Raw genomic sequence first — 13,652 nt, 5'->3', positions numbered from 1 at the left:
TCAATTCAAAACAGGAAATGGTCTGTTACAAGCAATGAACAGGCATCCCTAGCATCACCACAAAAAATAATTTGGTGAGCACACTCCTTTTATTGGCATCCTTCTGAAATACACCCACTGTAGAAGCATAGTGGTACTGAAGTTGCCAGGAGACCCAACAAATAGGGATGGAGCAGAGCACATGCAATTTCCCACCCGAGAAATTATCAAAAGATGGAAGGCCCCAGCTTAATTTCTGACCCAACACCACTGACACACTCACAAAATAGACAGACCGATTTGACTCCACCCCAAATACTCCACCACCTGACTCTAAGATCAACTCAAATATGAGTCTCATTCGCAATCTGCCCTCCTAACCTCATATTTGAAAGCCTCATCCTTTTAAAGTTCAGATCCAAGACAAATGACATAAATAAAGACGTGTATTTCCTTTTCAAAACCACAACAAAAGTTAAAAACAAGCACCCCCAATCTTGTCGACTCTGCAAAGTCCTCCTCACTAACATCTGGGGACTGGTGCAGTGTGTAATATCTACAGAATGCACAAGGAGAGCAAGCGGATGGGGCCATCAACTCCAAGTTCCACTCCAAGTCACACACCAATCACATTAGGACATATATCACCATTCCTTCATCATCGCAGCATCAAAATCGTGGCGCTCTCTACGAACAGCACCGTGGGAGTAACTTCATCACAGACTGTAGCTGATGACTCAGCACCACCTTCTCAAGGACAAGCAGGGATCCAGCCCTGTCAGCAACACCCACATTGAGAATGAATAAAAAGACATTGAATGACAACTATCTCAGCCCACTTTAGAAGTCCAATTCTCTCTGGGCAGAAGAGTCACACATGATCTTCATCCTCATAACGTCACCCCTAAGCAACAACTTGCATTCATACAGCACCTTTAACATAAACAAAAATCCAACAGCACTTCACAGGAGCGTTACGGAACAACATGAGACATTGGGCCAAATAAGGTGATAGTAGGCCAGATGAACAAAGGGTTGGTCAATGAGGCAGGTTTTAAGGAGTGTCATAAAGGAGGAAAGAGAGGAAAAGAGGAAGTTTTGGAAGGAAATTCCAGCACTTAGTGCCTTGGCAGGTAAAGGCACAACCACCAACAGATAAGTGATTAAAACCAAGAATGCTCAAGAGGTTAGAATTAGCAAAGTGCAGAGATCTGGCAGGGAGCAAAGCAGGGGGGGGGGGGGCAGGGAACTGCAGAGCTGGAGGAGGTTACAGAGATAAAGGAGGGGCGAGGTCATGGAGGGATTTGTAAACAAGGATGAGAATTTTAAAAATCAAGACGTTGCTTTACCGGAAGCCAGTGAGCATAGGAAAGATGGGTGAACAGGACTCAGTGCAAGTTAGAATGCAGCAGCAGAATTCTGAATTACCTCACATTTACAGAGAATGTGAGGAGGCCAGTCAGGAGTGCATTGGAATAATCAAGTCCAGAGACAACAAAGGCATGGATGAAGCTTTCAGCAGATGAGCTGAGGCAGGGCAGAGTCAGGCGATCTTAACGAATGGTGCCTGTGGATGGATGGTAGGAAGCTCATCTCAGATTTAAATATGACACTAAGGTTGCGAACAGTCTGGTTCAGCCTCAGACAGTTGTCAGGGAGAGAAATGGAGTCGGTTGCTACAGAATGGAGTTTATGCTGGGGACCAAAGACGATGGCTTCAGTCTTCATAATATTTAATTGGAGGAAATTTTTGCTCATGCACTACTAGACATTGGACGAGCAGTTGGACAATTTAGAGACCAAGGAGGGGTCAAGAGAGGTGGAGCAGAGGTAGAGCTGGGTATCATCAGCATACATACATAGAAACTGATACCATGATTTCAGATGACATTGCCAAGAGGCAGCTTGTAGATGAGAAAATTGGGGGGGGCAAGGATAGATCCTTGGGGGAGGTAACGGTGCAGGAGCAAGAAGAGAAGCCGTTGTTGGTGATTTGCTAACTACTACAGAATAGATGAGAATGGAACCAGGCAAATGCAGTCCCACCAAATGGACAACAGCATAGAGGCATTGGAGTAGAATTTGGAGATCAACAGTGTCCAAAGCTGCAGACAGGCCGAGAAGGATGAGGAGGGATAGCTTACCTTTGCCACAGTCACATAGTAGAAATAGGATCCAGAGAACAAGTAGGTTTCATCACAAGAGCTTGGAGAGGGCATGAGGGAAGATGGGAGAGAAACTAAAGATACAAGTTCAGGGTTAGGGCAAAGAGGCACCTGAGAGGAAGTTAGGCCTACTGAACTAGTGCAAGGGAAGGAAGCAGTTGAACAGATGGTCTCTATTTTGTAACATAAAACAATGCATGGGATCATCACACTTATTGTCGGAGGTGGAGGGGGGCGGGGGGGAGGCTAGGTGTTATCTTTGCCTTTAGCAATGTTCTTTGCAAAAGGGAGCAGTTTTAGTGATGGACAGCAGGTCTAGCCAGATCTGGCAATGAATGGTTAAACCCAGTGCTCACTCATGATGCTCAACTGTGTTCCTTAGACTTAAGGGAGCGGTGATGAGGGGTATGCCAGTAGCAACTATTAGGGTGGGAAACTGATGTCTTTGTCCCTACTAGAACCATTACTAAGGTGGTAGAGAAGAAGTGATTTAGAAAATCAATAGTTGCAAGATGTCTTGAACTAAAGGCCAGAGACTAGAGTTGGGAATTTGGACAAGCAGAAGTGAGTGACTTTGGGGAGTTTTATTTCCAGGATCAGACACAAAAGACAAGTGAACTTAACTTCAGTAATTACATAACAGCACACATATTTTCATAAATACTATCTGTTCAATGCCCAAGCCCAAACAGGGAAGTTAGCTTGGCTCTTACTTCTCAATCTCCAAGGCTGCCACTTTCCTTTTCTCATAGAGCTTATCATTGAGAGCCCGCACAATGTTGGAGGTGAGAGGAGCGAAGTCTTTCTCAGCGTTCATCCTGTTCTTAGAAAATTCCTGAATACTGGATCTTGTTCTTCACAAGCTGAGACAAGAAAAGAAAGAAATTAATGAGAAGGGAAACATGGACAGACATAAATGGGGAAGAAGGCAAGTCAATAGGTATAATACAAACGGGACGGCTTTGAAGAGTGACAGAAGGGACAACATGGAAAATATGAGGGAGAGATGAGATGTGGGGGGGGGGGGGGCGGTGGTGGAAGAGATGGGAGGGGGGGGTGAGGGAAGAGATGGGGGGGGTGAGGGAAGAGATGGGGGGGGTGAGGGAAGAGATGGGGGGGGTGAGGGAAGAGATGGGGGGGGTGAGGGAAGAGATGGGGGGGGTGAGGGAAGAGATGGGGGGGGTGAGGGAAGAGATGGGGGGGGTGAGGGAAGAGATGGGGGGGGTGAGGGAAGAGATGGGGGGGGTGAGGGAAGAGATGGGGGGGGTGAGGGAAGAGATGGGGGGGGTGAGGGAAGAGATGGGGGGGGTGAGGGAAGAGATGGGGGGGTGAGGGAAGAGATGGGGGGGGTGAGGGAAGAGATGGGGGGGGTGAGGGAAGAGATGGGGGGGGTGAGGGAAGAGATGGGGGGGGTGAGGGAAGAGATGGGGGGGTGAGGGAAGAGATGGGGGGGGTGAGGGAAGAGATGGGGGGGTGAGGGAAGAGATGGGGGGGGTGAGGGAAGAGATGGGGGGGGTGAGGGAAGAGATGGGGGGGGTGAGGGAAGAGATGGGGGGGGTGAGGGAAGAGATGGGGGGGGTGAGGGAAGAGATGGGGGGGGTGAGGGAAGAGATGGGGGGGTGAGGGAAGAGATGGGGGGGGTGAGGGAAGAGATGGGGGGGGTGAGGGAAGAGATGGGGGGGGTGAGGGAAGAGATGGGGGGGGTGAGGGAAGAGATGGGGGGGGTGAGGGAAGAGATGGGGGGGGTGAGGGAAGAGATGGGGGGGGTGAGGGAAGAGATGGGGGGGGTGAGGGAAGAGATGGGGGGGGTGAGGGAAGAGATGGGGGGGGTGAGGGAAGAGATGGGGGGGGTGAGGGAAGAGATGGGGGGGGTGAGGGAAGAGATGGGGGGGGTGAGGGAAGAGATGGGGGGGGTGAGGGAAGAGATGGGGGGGGTGAGGGAAGAGATGGGGGGGGTGAGGGAAGAGATGGGGGGGGTGAGGGAAGAGATGGGGGGGGTGAGGGAAGAGATGGGGGGGGTGAGGGAAGAGATGGGGGGGGTGAGGGAAGAGATGGGGGGGGTGAGGGAAGAGATGGGGGGGGTGAGGGAAGAGATGGGGGGGGTGAGGGAAGAGATGGGGGGGGTGAGGGAAGAGATGGGGGGGGTGAGGGAAGAGATGGGGGGGGTGAGGGAAGAGATGGGGGGGGTGAGGGAAGAGATGGGGGGGGTGAGGGAAGAGATGGGGGGGGTGAGGGAAGAGATGGGGGGGGTGAGGGAAGAGATGGGGGGGGTGAGGGAAGAGATGGGGGGGGTGAGGGAAGAGATGGGGGGGGTGAGGGAAGAGATGGGGGGGTGAGGGAAGAGATGGGGGGGGTGAGGGAAGAGATGGGGGGGGTGAGGGAAGAGATGGGGGGGGTGAGGGAAGAGATGGGGGGGGTGAGGGAAGAGATGGGGGGGGTGAGGGAAGAGATGGGGGGGGTGAGGGAAGAGATGGGGGGGGTGAGGGAAGAGATGGGGGGGGTGAGGGAAGAGATGGGGGGGGTGAGGGAAGAGATGGGGGGGGTGAGGGAAGAGATGGGGGGGGTGAGGGAAGAGATGGGGGGGGTGAGGGAAGAGATGGGGGGGGTGAGGGAAGAGATGGGGGGGGTGAGGGAAGAGATGGGGGGGGTGAGGGAAGAGATGGGGGGGGTGAGGGAAGAGATGGGGGGGGTGAGGGAAGAGATGGGGGGGGTGAGGGAAGAGATGGGGGGGGTGAGGGAAGAGATGGGGGGGGTGAGGGAAGAGATGGGGGGGGTGAGGGAAGAGATGGGGGGGGTGAGGGAAGAGATGGGGGGGGTGAGGGAAGAGATGGGGGGGGTGAGGGAAGAGATGGGGGGGGTGAGGGAAGAGATGGGGGGGGTGAGGGAAGAGATGGGGGGGGTGAGGGAAGAGATGGGGGGGGTGAGGGAAGAGATGGGGGGGGTGAGGGAAGAGATGGGGGGGGTGAGGGAAGAGATGGGGGGGGTGAGGGAAGAGATGGGGGGGGTGAGGGAAGAGATGGGGGGGGTGAGGGAAGAGATGGGGGGGGTGAGGGAAGAGATGGGGGGGGTGAGGGAAGAGATGGGGGGGGTGAGGGAAGAGATGGGGGGGGGTGAGGGAAGAGATGGGGGGGGTGAGGGAAGAGATGGGGGGGGTGAGGGAAGAGATGGGGGGGGTGAGGGAAGAGATGGGGGGGGTGAGGGAAGAGATGGGGGGGGTGAGGGAAGAGATGGGGGGGGTGAGGGAAGAGATGGGGGGGGTGAGGGAAGAGATGGGGGGGGTGAGGGAAGAGATGGGGGGGGTGAGGGAAGAGATGGGGGGGGTGAGGGAAGAGATGGGGGGGTGAGGGAAGAGATGGGGGGGGTGAGGGAAGAGATGGGGGGGGTGAGGGAAGAGATGGGGGGGGTGAGGGAAGAGATGGGGGGGGTGAGGGAAGAGATGGGGGGGGTGAGGGAAGAGATGGGGGGGGTGAGGGAAGAGATGGGGGGGGTGAGGGAAGAGATGGGGGGGGTGAGGGAAGAGATGGGGGGGGTGAGGGAAGAGATGGGGGGGGTGAGGGAAGAGATGGGGGGGGTGAGGGAAGAGATGGGGGGGGTGAGGGAAGAGATGGGGGGGGTGAGGGAAGAGATGGGGGGGGTGAGGGAAGAGATGGGGGGGGTGAGGGAAGAGATGGGGGGGGTGAGGGAAGAGATGGGGGGGTGAGGGAAGAGATGGGGGGGGTGAGGGAAGAGATGGGGGGGGTGAGGGAAGAGATGGGGGGGGTGAGGGAAGAGATGGGGGGGGGTGAGGGAAGAGATGGGGGGGGTGAGGGAAGAGATGGGGGGGGTGAGGGAAGAGATGGGGGGGGGTGAGGGAAGAGATGGGGGGGGTGAGGGAAGAGATGGGGGGGGGTGAGGGAAGAGATGGGGGGGGTGAGGGAAGAGATGGGGGGGGTGAGGGAAGAGATGGGGGGGGTGAGGGAAGAGATGGGGGGGGTGAGGGAAGAGATGGGGGGGGTGAGGGAAGAGATGGGGGGGTGAGGGAAGAGATGGGGGGGGTGAGGGAAGAGATGGGGGGGGTGAGGGAAGAGATGGGGGGGGTGAGGGAAGAGATGGGGGGGGTGAGGGAAGAGATGGGGGGGGTGAGGGAAGAGATGGGGGGGGTGAGGGAAGAGATGGGGGGGGTGAGGGAAGAGATGGGGGGGGTGAGGGAAGAGATGGGGGGGGTGAGGGAAGAGATGGGGGGGGTGAGGGAAGAGATGGGGGGGGGTGAGGGAAGAGATGGGGGGGGTGAGGGAAGAGATGGGGGGGGTGAGGAAGAGATGGGGGGGGTGAGGGAAGAGATGGGGGGGGTGAGGGAAGAGATGGGGGGGGTGAGGGAAGAGATGGGGGGGGTGAGGGAAGAGATGGGGGGGGGTGAGGGAAGAGATGGGGGGGGTGAGGAAGAGATGGGGGGGTGAGGAAGAGATGGGGGGGTGAGGGAAGAGATGGGGGGGTGAGGGAGAGATGGGGGGGGGGGTGGGAAGAGATGGGGGGGGTGAGGGAGATGGGGGGGGTGAGGGAAGAGATGGGGGGGGGAGAGGGAAGAGATGGGGGGGGTGAGGGAAGAGATGGGGGGGGGTGGGGGGAAGAGATGGGGGGGGTGGGGATGGTTGGGGAAGAGATGGGGGGGTGAGGGAAGAGATGGGGGGGGTGAGGGAAGAGATGGGGGGGGTGAGGGAAGAGATGGGGGGGGGAAGAGATGGGGGGGGTGAGGGAAGAGATGGGGGGGGGAGGGAGGATGGGGGGGTGAGGGAAGAGATGGGGGGGGTGAGGGAAGAGATGGGGGGGGGGGAAGAGATGAGATGGGGGGGGTGGGAAGAGATGGGGGGGTGAGGATGGGGGGGGTGGGAAGAGATGGGAGGGGTGTGGGAAGAGATGGGAGGGGGGGAGGGAAGAGATGGGGGGGGTGGGGGGAAGAGATGGGAGGGGGGGAGAGTGGGATGGGATGGGGGGGGAGAGAGATGGGAGGGGGGGGGAAGAGATGGGAGGGGGGGGGAAGAGATGGGAGGGGGGGGGGAAGAGATGGGAGGGGGGGGAGAGAGAGATGGGAGGGGGGGGGAAGAGATGGGATGGGGGGGGAAGAGATGGGAGGGGGGGGATGCGATGGGAGGGGGGGGGCGGATTGGCGGAGGGGGGGGGAAGAGATGGGAGGGGGGGGGAGAAGAGATGGGGGGGGAAGAGATGGGAGGGGGGGGAAGAGATGGGAGGGGGGGGGAAGAGAGAGATGGGAGGGGGGGGGAAGATGGATGGAGGGGGGGGGAAGAGATGGGAGGGGGGGGGAAGAGATGGGAGGGGGGGGGAAGAGATGGGAGGGGGGGGAAGAGTGGGGGGGGAGAGATGGAGGGGGGGGCAGAGATGGGAGGGGGGGAAGAGATGGGGGGAAGAGATGGAGGGGGGGGGAAGAGATGGGAGGGGGGGGGGCCGAGATGGAGTGGGAGGGGGGGGGAAGAGATGGGAGGGGGGGGGAAGAGTGGAGGGGGGGGAAGAGATGGGAGGGGGGGGAAGAGTGGAGGGGGGGGGAAGAGATGGGAGGGGGGGGGAAGCGATGGGAGGGGGGGGGGAAGAGATGGGGGGGGGGAGATGAGGTTGGGGGGTTGGCGGGGGGGAAGAGATGGGAGGGGGGGGGGAAGAGATGGGAGGGGGGGGGGAAGAGATGGGAGGGGGGGGGAAGAGATGGGAGGGGGGAGGGGTGGGGGGGGAAGAGATGGGAGGGGGGGGGGAAGAGAGATGGGAGGGGGGGGGAAGAGAGGAGGGGGGGGGGAAGAGATGGGAGGGGGGGGGAAGAGATGGGAGGGGGGGGGAAGAGATGGGGGGGGAGGCTGGAGGGGGGGGAAGAGATGGGAGGGGGGGGGGAAGAGATGGGAGGGGGGGGGGAAGAGATGGGAGGGGGGGGGGAAGAGATGGGAGGGGGGGGGGAAGAGATGGGAGGGGGGGGGGAAGAGATGGGAGGGGGGGGGGAAGAGATGGGAGGGGGGGGGGAAGAGATGGAGGGGGGGAAGAGATGGGAGGGGGGGGAGAGCTGGGAGGGGGGGGAAGAGAGGAGGGGGGGGGAAGAGATGGGAGGGGGGGGGGAAGAGATGGAGAGGGGGGGGGCGGAAGAGATGGGGGCTGGGGGGGGGGGAAGAGATGGGAGGGGGGGGGGAAGAGATGGGAGGGGGGGGGAAGAGATGGGAGGGGGGGGGAAGAGATTGGGGGGGAGGAGGGGGGGGAAGAGATGGGGGGGGGGAAGAGATGGGAGGGGGGGGGAAGAGATGGGAGGGGGGGGGGAAGAGATGGGAGGGGGGGGGAAGAGATGGGAGGGGGGGGAAGAGATGGGAGGGGGGGGGGGAAGAGATGGGAGGGGGGGGGGGAAAGAGATGGGAGGGGGGGGGAAGAGATGGGAGGGGGGGGGGAAGAGATGGGAGGGGGGGGGAAGAGATGGGAGGGGGGGGGAAGAGATGGGAGGGGGGGGCAGAATGGGAGGGGGGGAGAGAGGAGGGGGGGAAGAGATGGGAGGGGGGGGGGAAGAGATGGGAGGGGGGGGGGTGAAGACGCCGGTTTGGAAACACGGGTCTCCGCCGCTTTCAGACTGAAAAGGTTTTATTGCCCGACCCGAGAGCGGGGACCCGGATGCAAACGTCATCTATCTTACCCCCTGTCTGTCTGTCACTCCCTTCCCTCTCCGCTTTATCCCGCTCTCACCCTTGAGCTCTGCCGCGTCTGTTGAACCACCATCGTGAGTTGATCACATGACTCCGACAGGCCTGAGCAACTTACCCGGAAGACATCGAACTGTGAGAGGAGAGCAATCGAGCGCCGCTAGACAGGAGACCAGAGTGGGAGAGACCAGAAAGAGAGTGATGAAATGGGAGGGGTCAGATGCGAGGAGTGGGAGAGAGGGTATGGTTGGTGGGGGCTGGGGGAAATGGGGAAGGTTAGAGAGCCGAGAATGGGAGGGACCAAGGAGAGGGATAGTGGAAGAGTTAGGGAGGCGGAGTAGAAAGGGCAAGAGATGCAGTGGGAGAATTTACAGAGGGTAGCATGAGGGTTCTGGTAGGTCTTAGAAGGAGAGGTGGGGAGGCGGTTATTGAGAGTGTGTGGGAGGAGTTAGAGGTGAATGGGGGTTAGAGAGGGTGTGCGGGGGAGTGGGAGGTGTTAGAGTGGGGAAGTGAGGGGTTAGAGAGGGAAAGTGGGAGAGATGAGAGGGGTGGGAGAGGTCTGAGAGGGTTTGTGGGAGGAGTTAGGGACAGTGGGTAGGGGTCAGTGTAGAGGAGCAGGGGGTTGGGGGGTGGGAGCAGTTTGAGAGGGCGAGTGGGAGGGGTTTGGGAAGGGGAGGGAAGTGTGAGTGGTTTGAGAGGGGGCCTGAGAGGGATAAGAGAGAGGGGGGAGGGGGGGTGTTTGAAGAAGCATTTGTGGCAGGAGTTAGAGGGAGCAGTGCAACGAGATAGAGAGGAGTGGGAGGGATTAGAGAGAGTTTGTGGGAGGAGTTAGAGGGGGCAGTGGGATGGGTTGGTGAGGGGGTAGGTGGGGTTTGAGAGGGAATGGGAGGGATTTAAAGGGGGAGTGGAAGGGCTTTGAGAGGAGGCATGGAATTGATTAGAGAGAGGGGAGTGGGGGGGGGGTTGAGAGAGGGAGTAGGAGGGATTGCAGTGGCTGGGCGAAGAGATGAGGATGTGGGGCGCAAGAGTGGGGGAGTGGGGGAATGGGAGGGGGCAATTGTAGGGGAACTAAGAAAGGGAAAAGGAAGGAGCAAAAGAGAGATGGAATGGGAGGAGTAGAAAGGGGCAATGGGGAGGGAGGAATGGGTAGGGAGAATGGAAGGAGGAATAGAGGGGGATATGGTGGGACAGGGCAGCAAGAGGGGGAGACTGTGTATAAATCAAACTCCATTCTGTCCTCACTGGACCTCTCCATTCATAATAACTGCAACAGGGGCCACTCAACCTTCGGGAAACTGAAACAAACTGTCGTCCCCTCAACAACACCTGGGCAATGCCAGCAATAAGCTTATGCTGGGATAGAACCATGGACATTCCTGCCTTATGTGGCTCTGTACCTTGGTTATCATCTGGGGAATATTTAAGCATCTATCTCTATCCCCCACTCAATAATCTTCAATTCCTTACACGACCAGGTACTAATCGTGTCCCAAGTACTGTTAAATAACCTGCTCGCGCGTAAGTTGCATTTAACGCATTCGAAAGATTGAAGTTTGGTTCATCCATTCTCAATTAAAATTTTGTGTTTGCATGACAGAGTCACCTTCTCCCTTCTATGAATACCTTTAAAGGGGGGAAGATGGCAAAGCAGTTTCCCTTTGTTATAAATGAGAGATGCTTGAATTAGGTACCTAATTTTGCTTCTGTATAAACTTTTCTCCATCAGTAATGTTTGTATTTTAACCTGCCTATGTGGTCTGTCAGCACGATTCTTTTCAGTCTGTCTGAGAAATCTGCAGAATACAGAGCAGGCCGTACTATTTCAAATGGATGCAGCCAACAATATAAGGGTTTATTGTGCATTTTCATGCTCATGTTCAAATCCCTCCATGGCCTTGCCCCTCCCTAAATCTCACATCCTCCAACACGATCACCCTCTGAGAACTCTGCATTCCTCCAATTCTGGCCTCTTGTTGATCCACCACATTCCCCTCTCTCCCCTTCCTACACTCTACCGTTGGCGGCCGCGCCTTCAGCTGTCTAGTCCCCAATGTTACGACCAGGTGAGAAAGGTGTCTAGGGGTCTTTTTACTGTCTTCACCTGGTCTTATTGTAACAGGGTTTAATTTTAAACACACAGTGTTTTGAGCTCCCCCTTTGTGAATCCTTGTTCACAGCTTTCAAATTATAAGGCAAAGAAATGAGCACCCAGGTTTTCTTTAGGTTTAAAGAAGAAAAGTGAAATTTATTAATTAATTAACTCTAATCCGGTTAACGCCTACGGATATACGACGCGCCCACACTTGCATGCACACGCAATACACACGTGCAAATAGGGACAGAAAAGAGCAGAAGAAAAATAAAATGGAGAGGTTAGAGGCAGTCTCTAAAATGGGGTTTCTTATTACTGTTGCTTTCTTTCTTGCTCGCCATAGAGTCCATGATTGTAGACAGCTCTTACATTTTTTGTTGGGGCCCAGTATTCTTCTTAAACCTTGTTCACTGTAGGAGATTTTTCTCTATTGGGGTTCATAAGCCTTCAATAGTTTCCGAAGCTGGTGAGAGCGAGATGAGAGCAGACAGGAGAGACGTCTTCTCCGTCCAGGAGAAAAGTGTTTTCTGAGTTCAAAATTCCTGTTGGAAGTTCAAACTCAAAAAAAACGCCAACTGTCATGTGACCAAACTGGCCCAACTACGTCTGTTTGTGTATTCAGCTATCTTAGTAGTTAACCTGGAATGCTTCAACGTCTGGTAATCAAAAGTCCATTGTGGATTAAATTGGAGCAGGCAATAGCTTCTTTGTCCTTTGAAGTACTTGTCTGTTGATATGCTAATGTCTCTCTCCAGCCAAAGTCTCCAATTATTTTTTAAAGCAAGTTCTTTCTTCACCATCAATAGTTTAAAATCAATATTCATGTGACAAAATTAATTTTCCTCATTCTTGGCAGGTGGGGGGCTTGCCTGACACCAAGCTCTGGAATTCCCTCCCTAAACCTCTCCACATCTCTAACTCTCCTCCGTTAAGATGCTTCTTAAAACTTACCTCTTTGACCAAGCTTTTTGGTTGCCTGTTGTAATATCTTCTTGTGGCTTGGTGTCAAATTTTGTTTGATAACACTCCTGTGAAGCGCCTTGGGATGTTTTGCTATGTTAAAAGGGCTATATAAATGCAAGTTGTTGCTGTTCAAGACGCTGTATAAATGCAAGTTATTGTTGTTGTTGCCTTGAACCCAGAAAACACACCAAAGCACTGGGAATAGAAGTCCATTTTTTTGTGCACTGCTCTGTGTCTTGTGATGTGGAAGCACTCAGTCATTCAGTTTTTCATGAACAACAAACCAAACTAAGCTCCACCTCAATCCCAGCTTTGTTGTCTGATTTTAGACTTGGCACAAAATAACATCTCCAGTAATAAGCTGATCCTCACTGAACTGTAAATTACTATTCCTTCTGTTTGAAGGAGACTAAGCATTGCAAAGCATGTTCAATTTGTGCTTTGTTCCGTAAATGATACAATTAATGTGCCCTGGATTACAGAAGATGTCAATCAGCATTGCACAAATTACTTGTCAGAGGTTTATAGGTTGCAAAGGGATGATTCCTAAAAGGGTTTACAACATAAAATTATCTACTCGACAGTGAAGATGTGACTTTTTATATCTGATAATTTTGCATCTAATTTCTAAGGCAAGAATAGTTTGTTCTTTTGGGGATGTCGGTAATATTCACATTGAATCACTGGGTGTTAAGGTTGGTTTAACATGGACTTCACACAGGGGTATTTGTAGCACTGGACTAATTGGTTATAACTATCTGGAAAGATTGAACTGGCTGTGGCTCTTTGTCTAAAAAAGAGAATACTGAGGGGTCACCTGTTAGAGGTCTTTAAGATTATGAAGCATTTTTTCATTCATTTGTGGGATGTGGGCATCGCTGGCTAGGCCAGCATTTATTGCCCATCCCTAGTTTCCCTTGAAAAGGTGGTGGTGAGCTGCCTTCTTGTACTGCTGCCGTCCATGTTGTGTATGTACACCCACAGTGCTGATAGGAAGTGAGTTCCAGGATTTTGACCCAGCGACAGTGAAGGAATGGTTCCAAGTCAGGATGGTGTGTGGCTTGGAGGGGAACTTGCAGGTGGTGGTGTTCTCATGCATCTGCTGCCCTTGTCCTAGGTGATAGAGGTCGTGCGTTTGGAAGCTGCTGTCAAAGGAGCCTTGGTGAGTTGCTGCAGTGCATCTTGTAGATGGTACACACTGTTGCCACTGTGCATCGGTGGTGGAGGGAGTGAATGTTTAAGGTGGCGGATGAGGTGCCAATCAAACAGGCTGCTTTGTCCTGGATGGTATCAAGCTTCCTGAGTGTTGTTGGAGCTGCACCCATCCAGGCAAGTGGAGAGTATTACATCACACTTCTGACTGTTGCCTTGCAGATGATGGACAGGCTTTGGGGAGACAGGCAACTCGCTCACCACCGAATTTCTAGCCTCTGACCTGCTCTTGTAGCCAAAGCATTTAAGTGGCTGGTCCAGTTAAGTTTCTGGTCAATGGTAACCCCCAAGATGTTGCTAGTGGGAGATTCAACAATGGTCATGCCATTGAATGTCAAGGAGAGATGGTTGGATTCTCTCTTGTTTGAGATGGTCATTGCCTGTCACTTGTGTGGCACGAATGTTACTTGCCACTTATCAGCCCAAGCCTGGATATTGTCCAGGTCTTGCTGCATATGGACATGGACTGCTTCAGTATCTGAGGAGTCACGAATGGTGCTGAACATTGTGCAATCATCAGCGAACATGCCCACTTCTGACCTTATGATGGAGGGAAGGTCATTGATGTAGCAGCTGAAGATGATT

The 13,652-nt window shown here is 54.8% G+C and overlaps 1 protein-coding gene across 3 annotated transcripts in view; it reads right to left on the bottom strand.

The window, feature by feature from the left end:
* vac14 (vac14 homolog (S. cerevisiae)) overlaps positions 1-8,928 on the bottom strand; it is a 444,921-nt gene extending 435,993 nt beyond the window's left edge. For 2 of the 3 annotated variants that reach the window (XM_068049760.1, XM_068049758.1), the window contains exons 1-2: positions 8,794-8,885; positions 2,858-3,007 (exon numbers count right to left, since the gene is read on the bottom strand). In XM_068049760.1, coding sequence (XP_067905861.1) covers positions 2,858-2,961 — 104 coding nt within the window. In that variant the 5' untranslated portion in view covers positions 2,962-3,007; positions 8,794-8,885. Of the gene's footprint in view, positions 1-2,857; positions 3,010-8,793 lie in introns of all 3 variants that reach the window. The other variant, XM_068049759.1, reaches the window with a different exon arrangement.
* Positions 8,929-13,652: the final 4,724 nt, after the last annotated feature.

This window comes from Heterodontus francisci, chromosome 17 (genome assembly GCF_036365525.1).
Source record: "Heterodontus francisci isolate sHetFra1 chromosome 17, sHetFra1.hap1, whole genome shotgun sequence".
Lineage (NCBI taxonomy): Eukaryota > Metazoa > Chordata > Chondrichthyes > Heterodontiformes > Heterodontidae > Heterodontus > Heterodontus francisci.
This window is presented reverse-complemented; position numbering and strand designations above follow the sequence as displayed.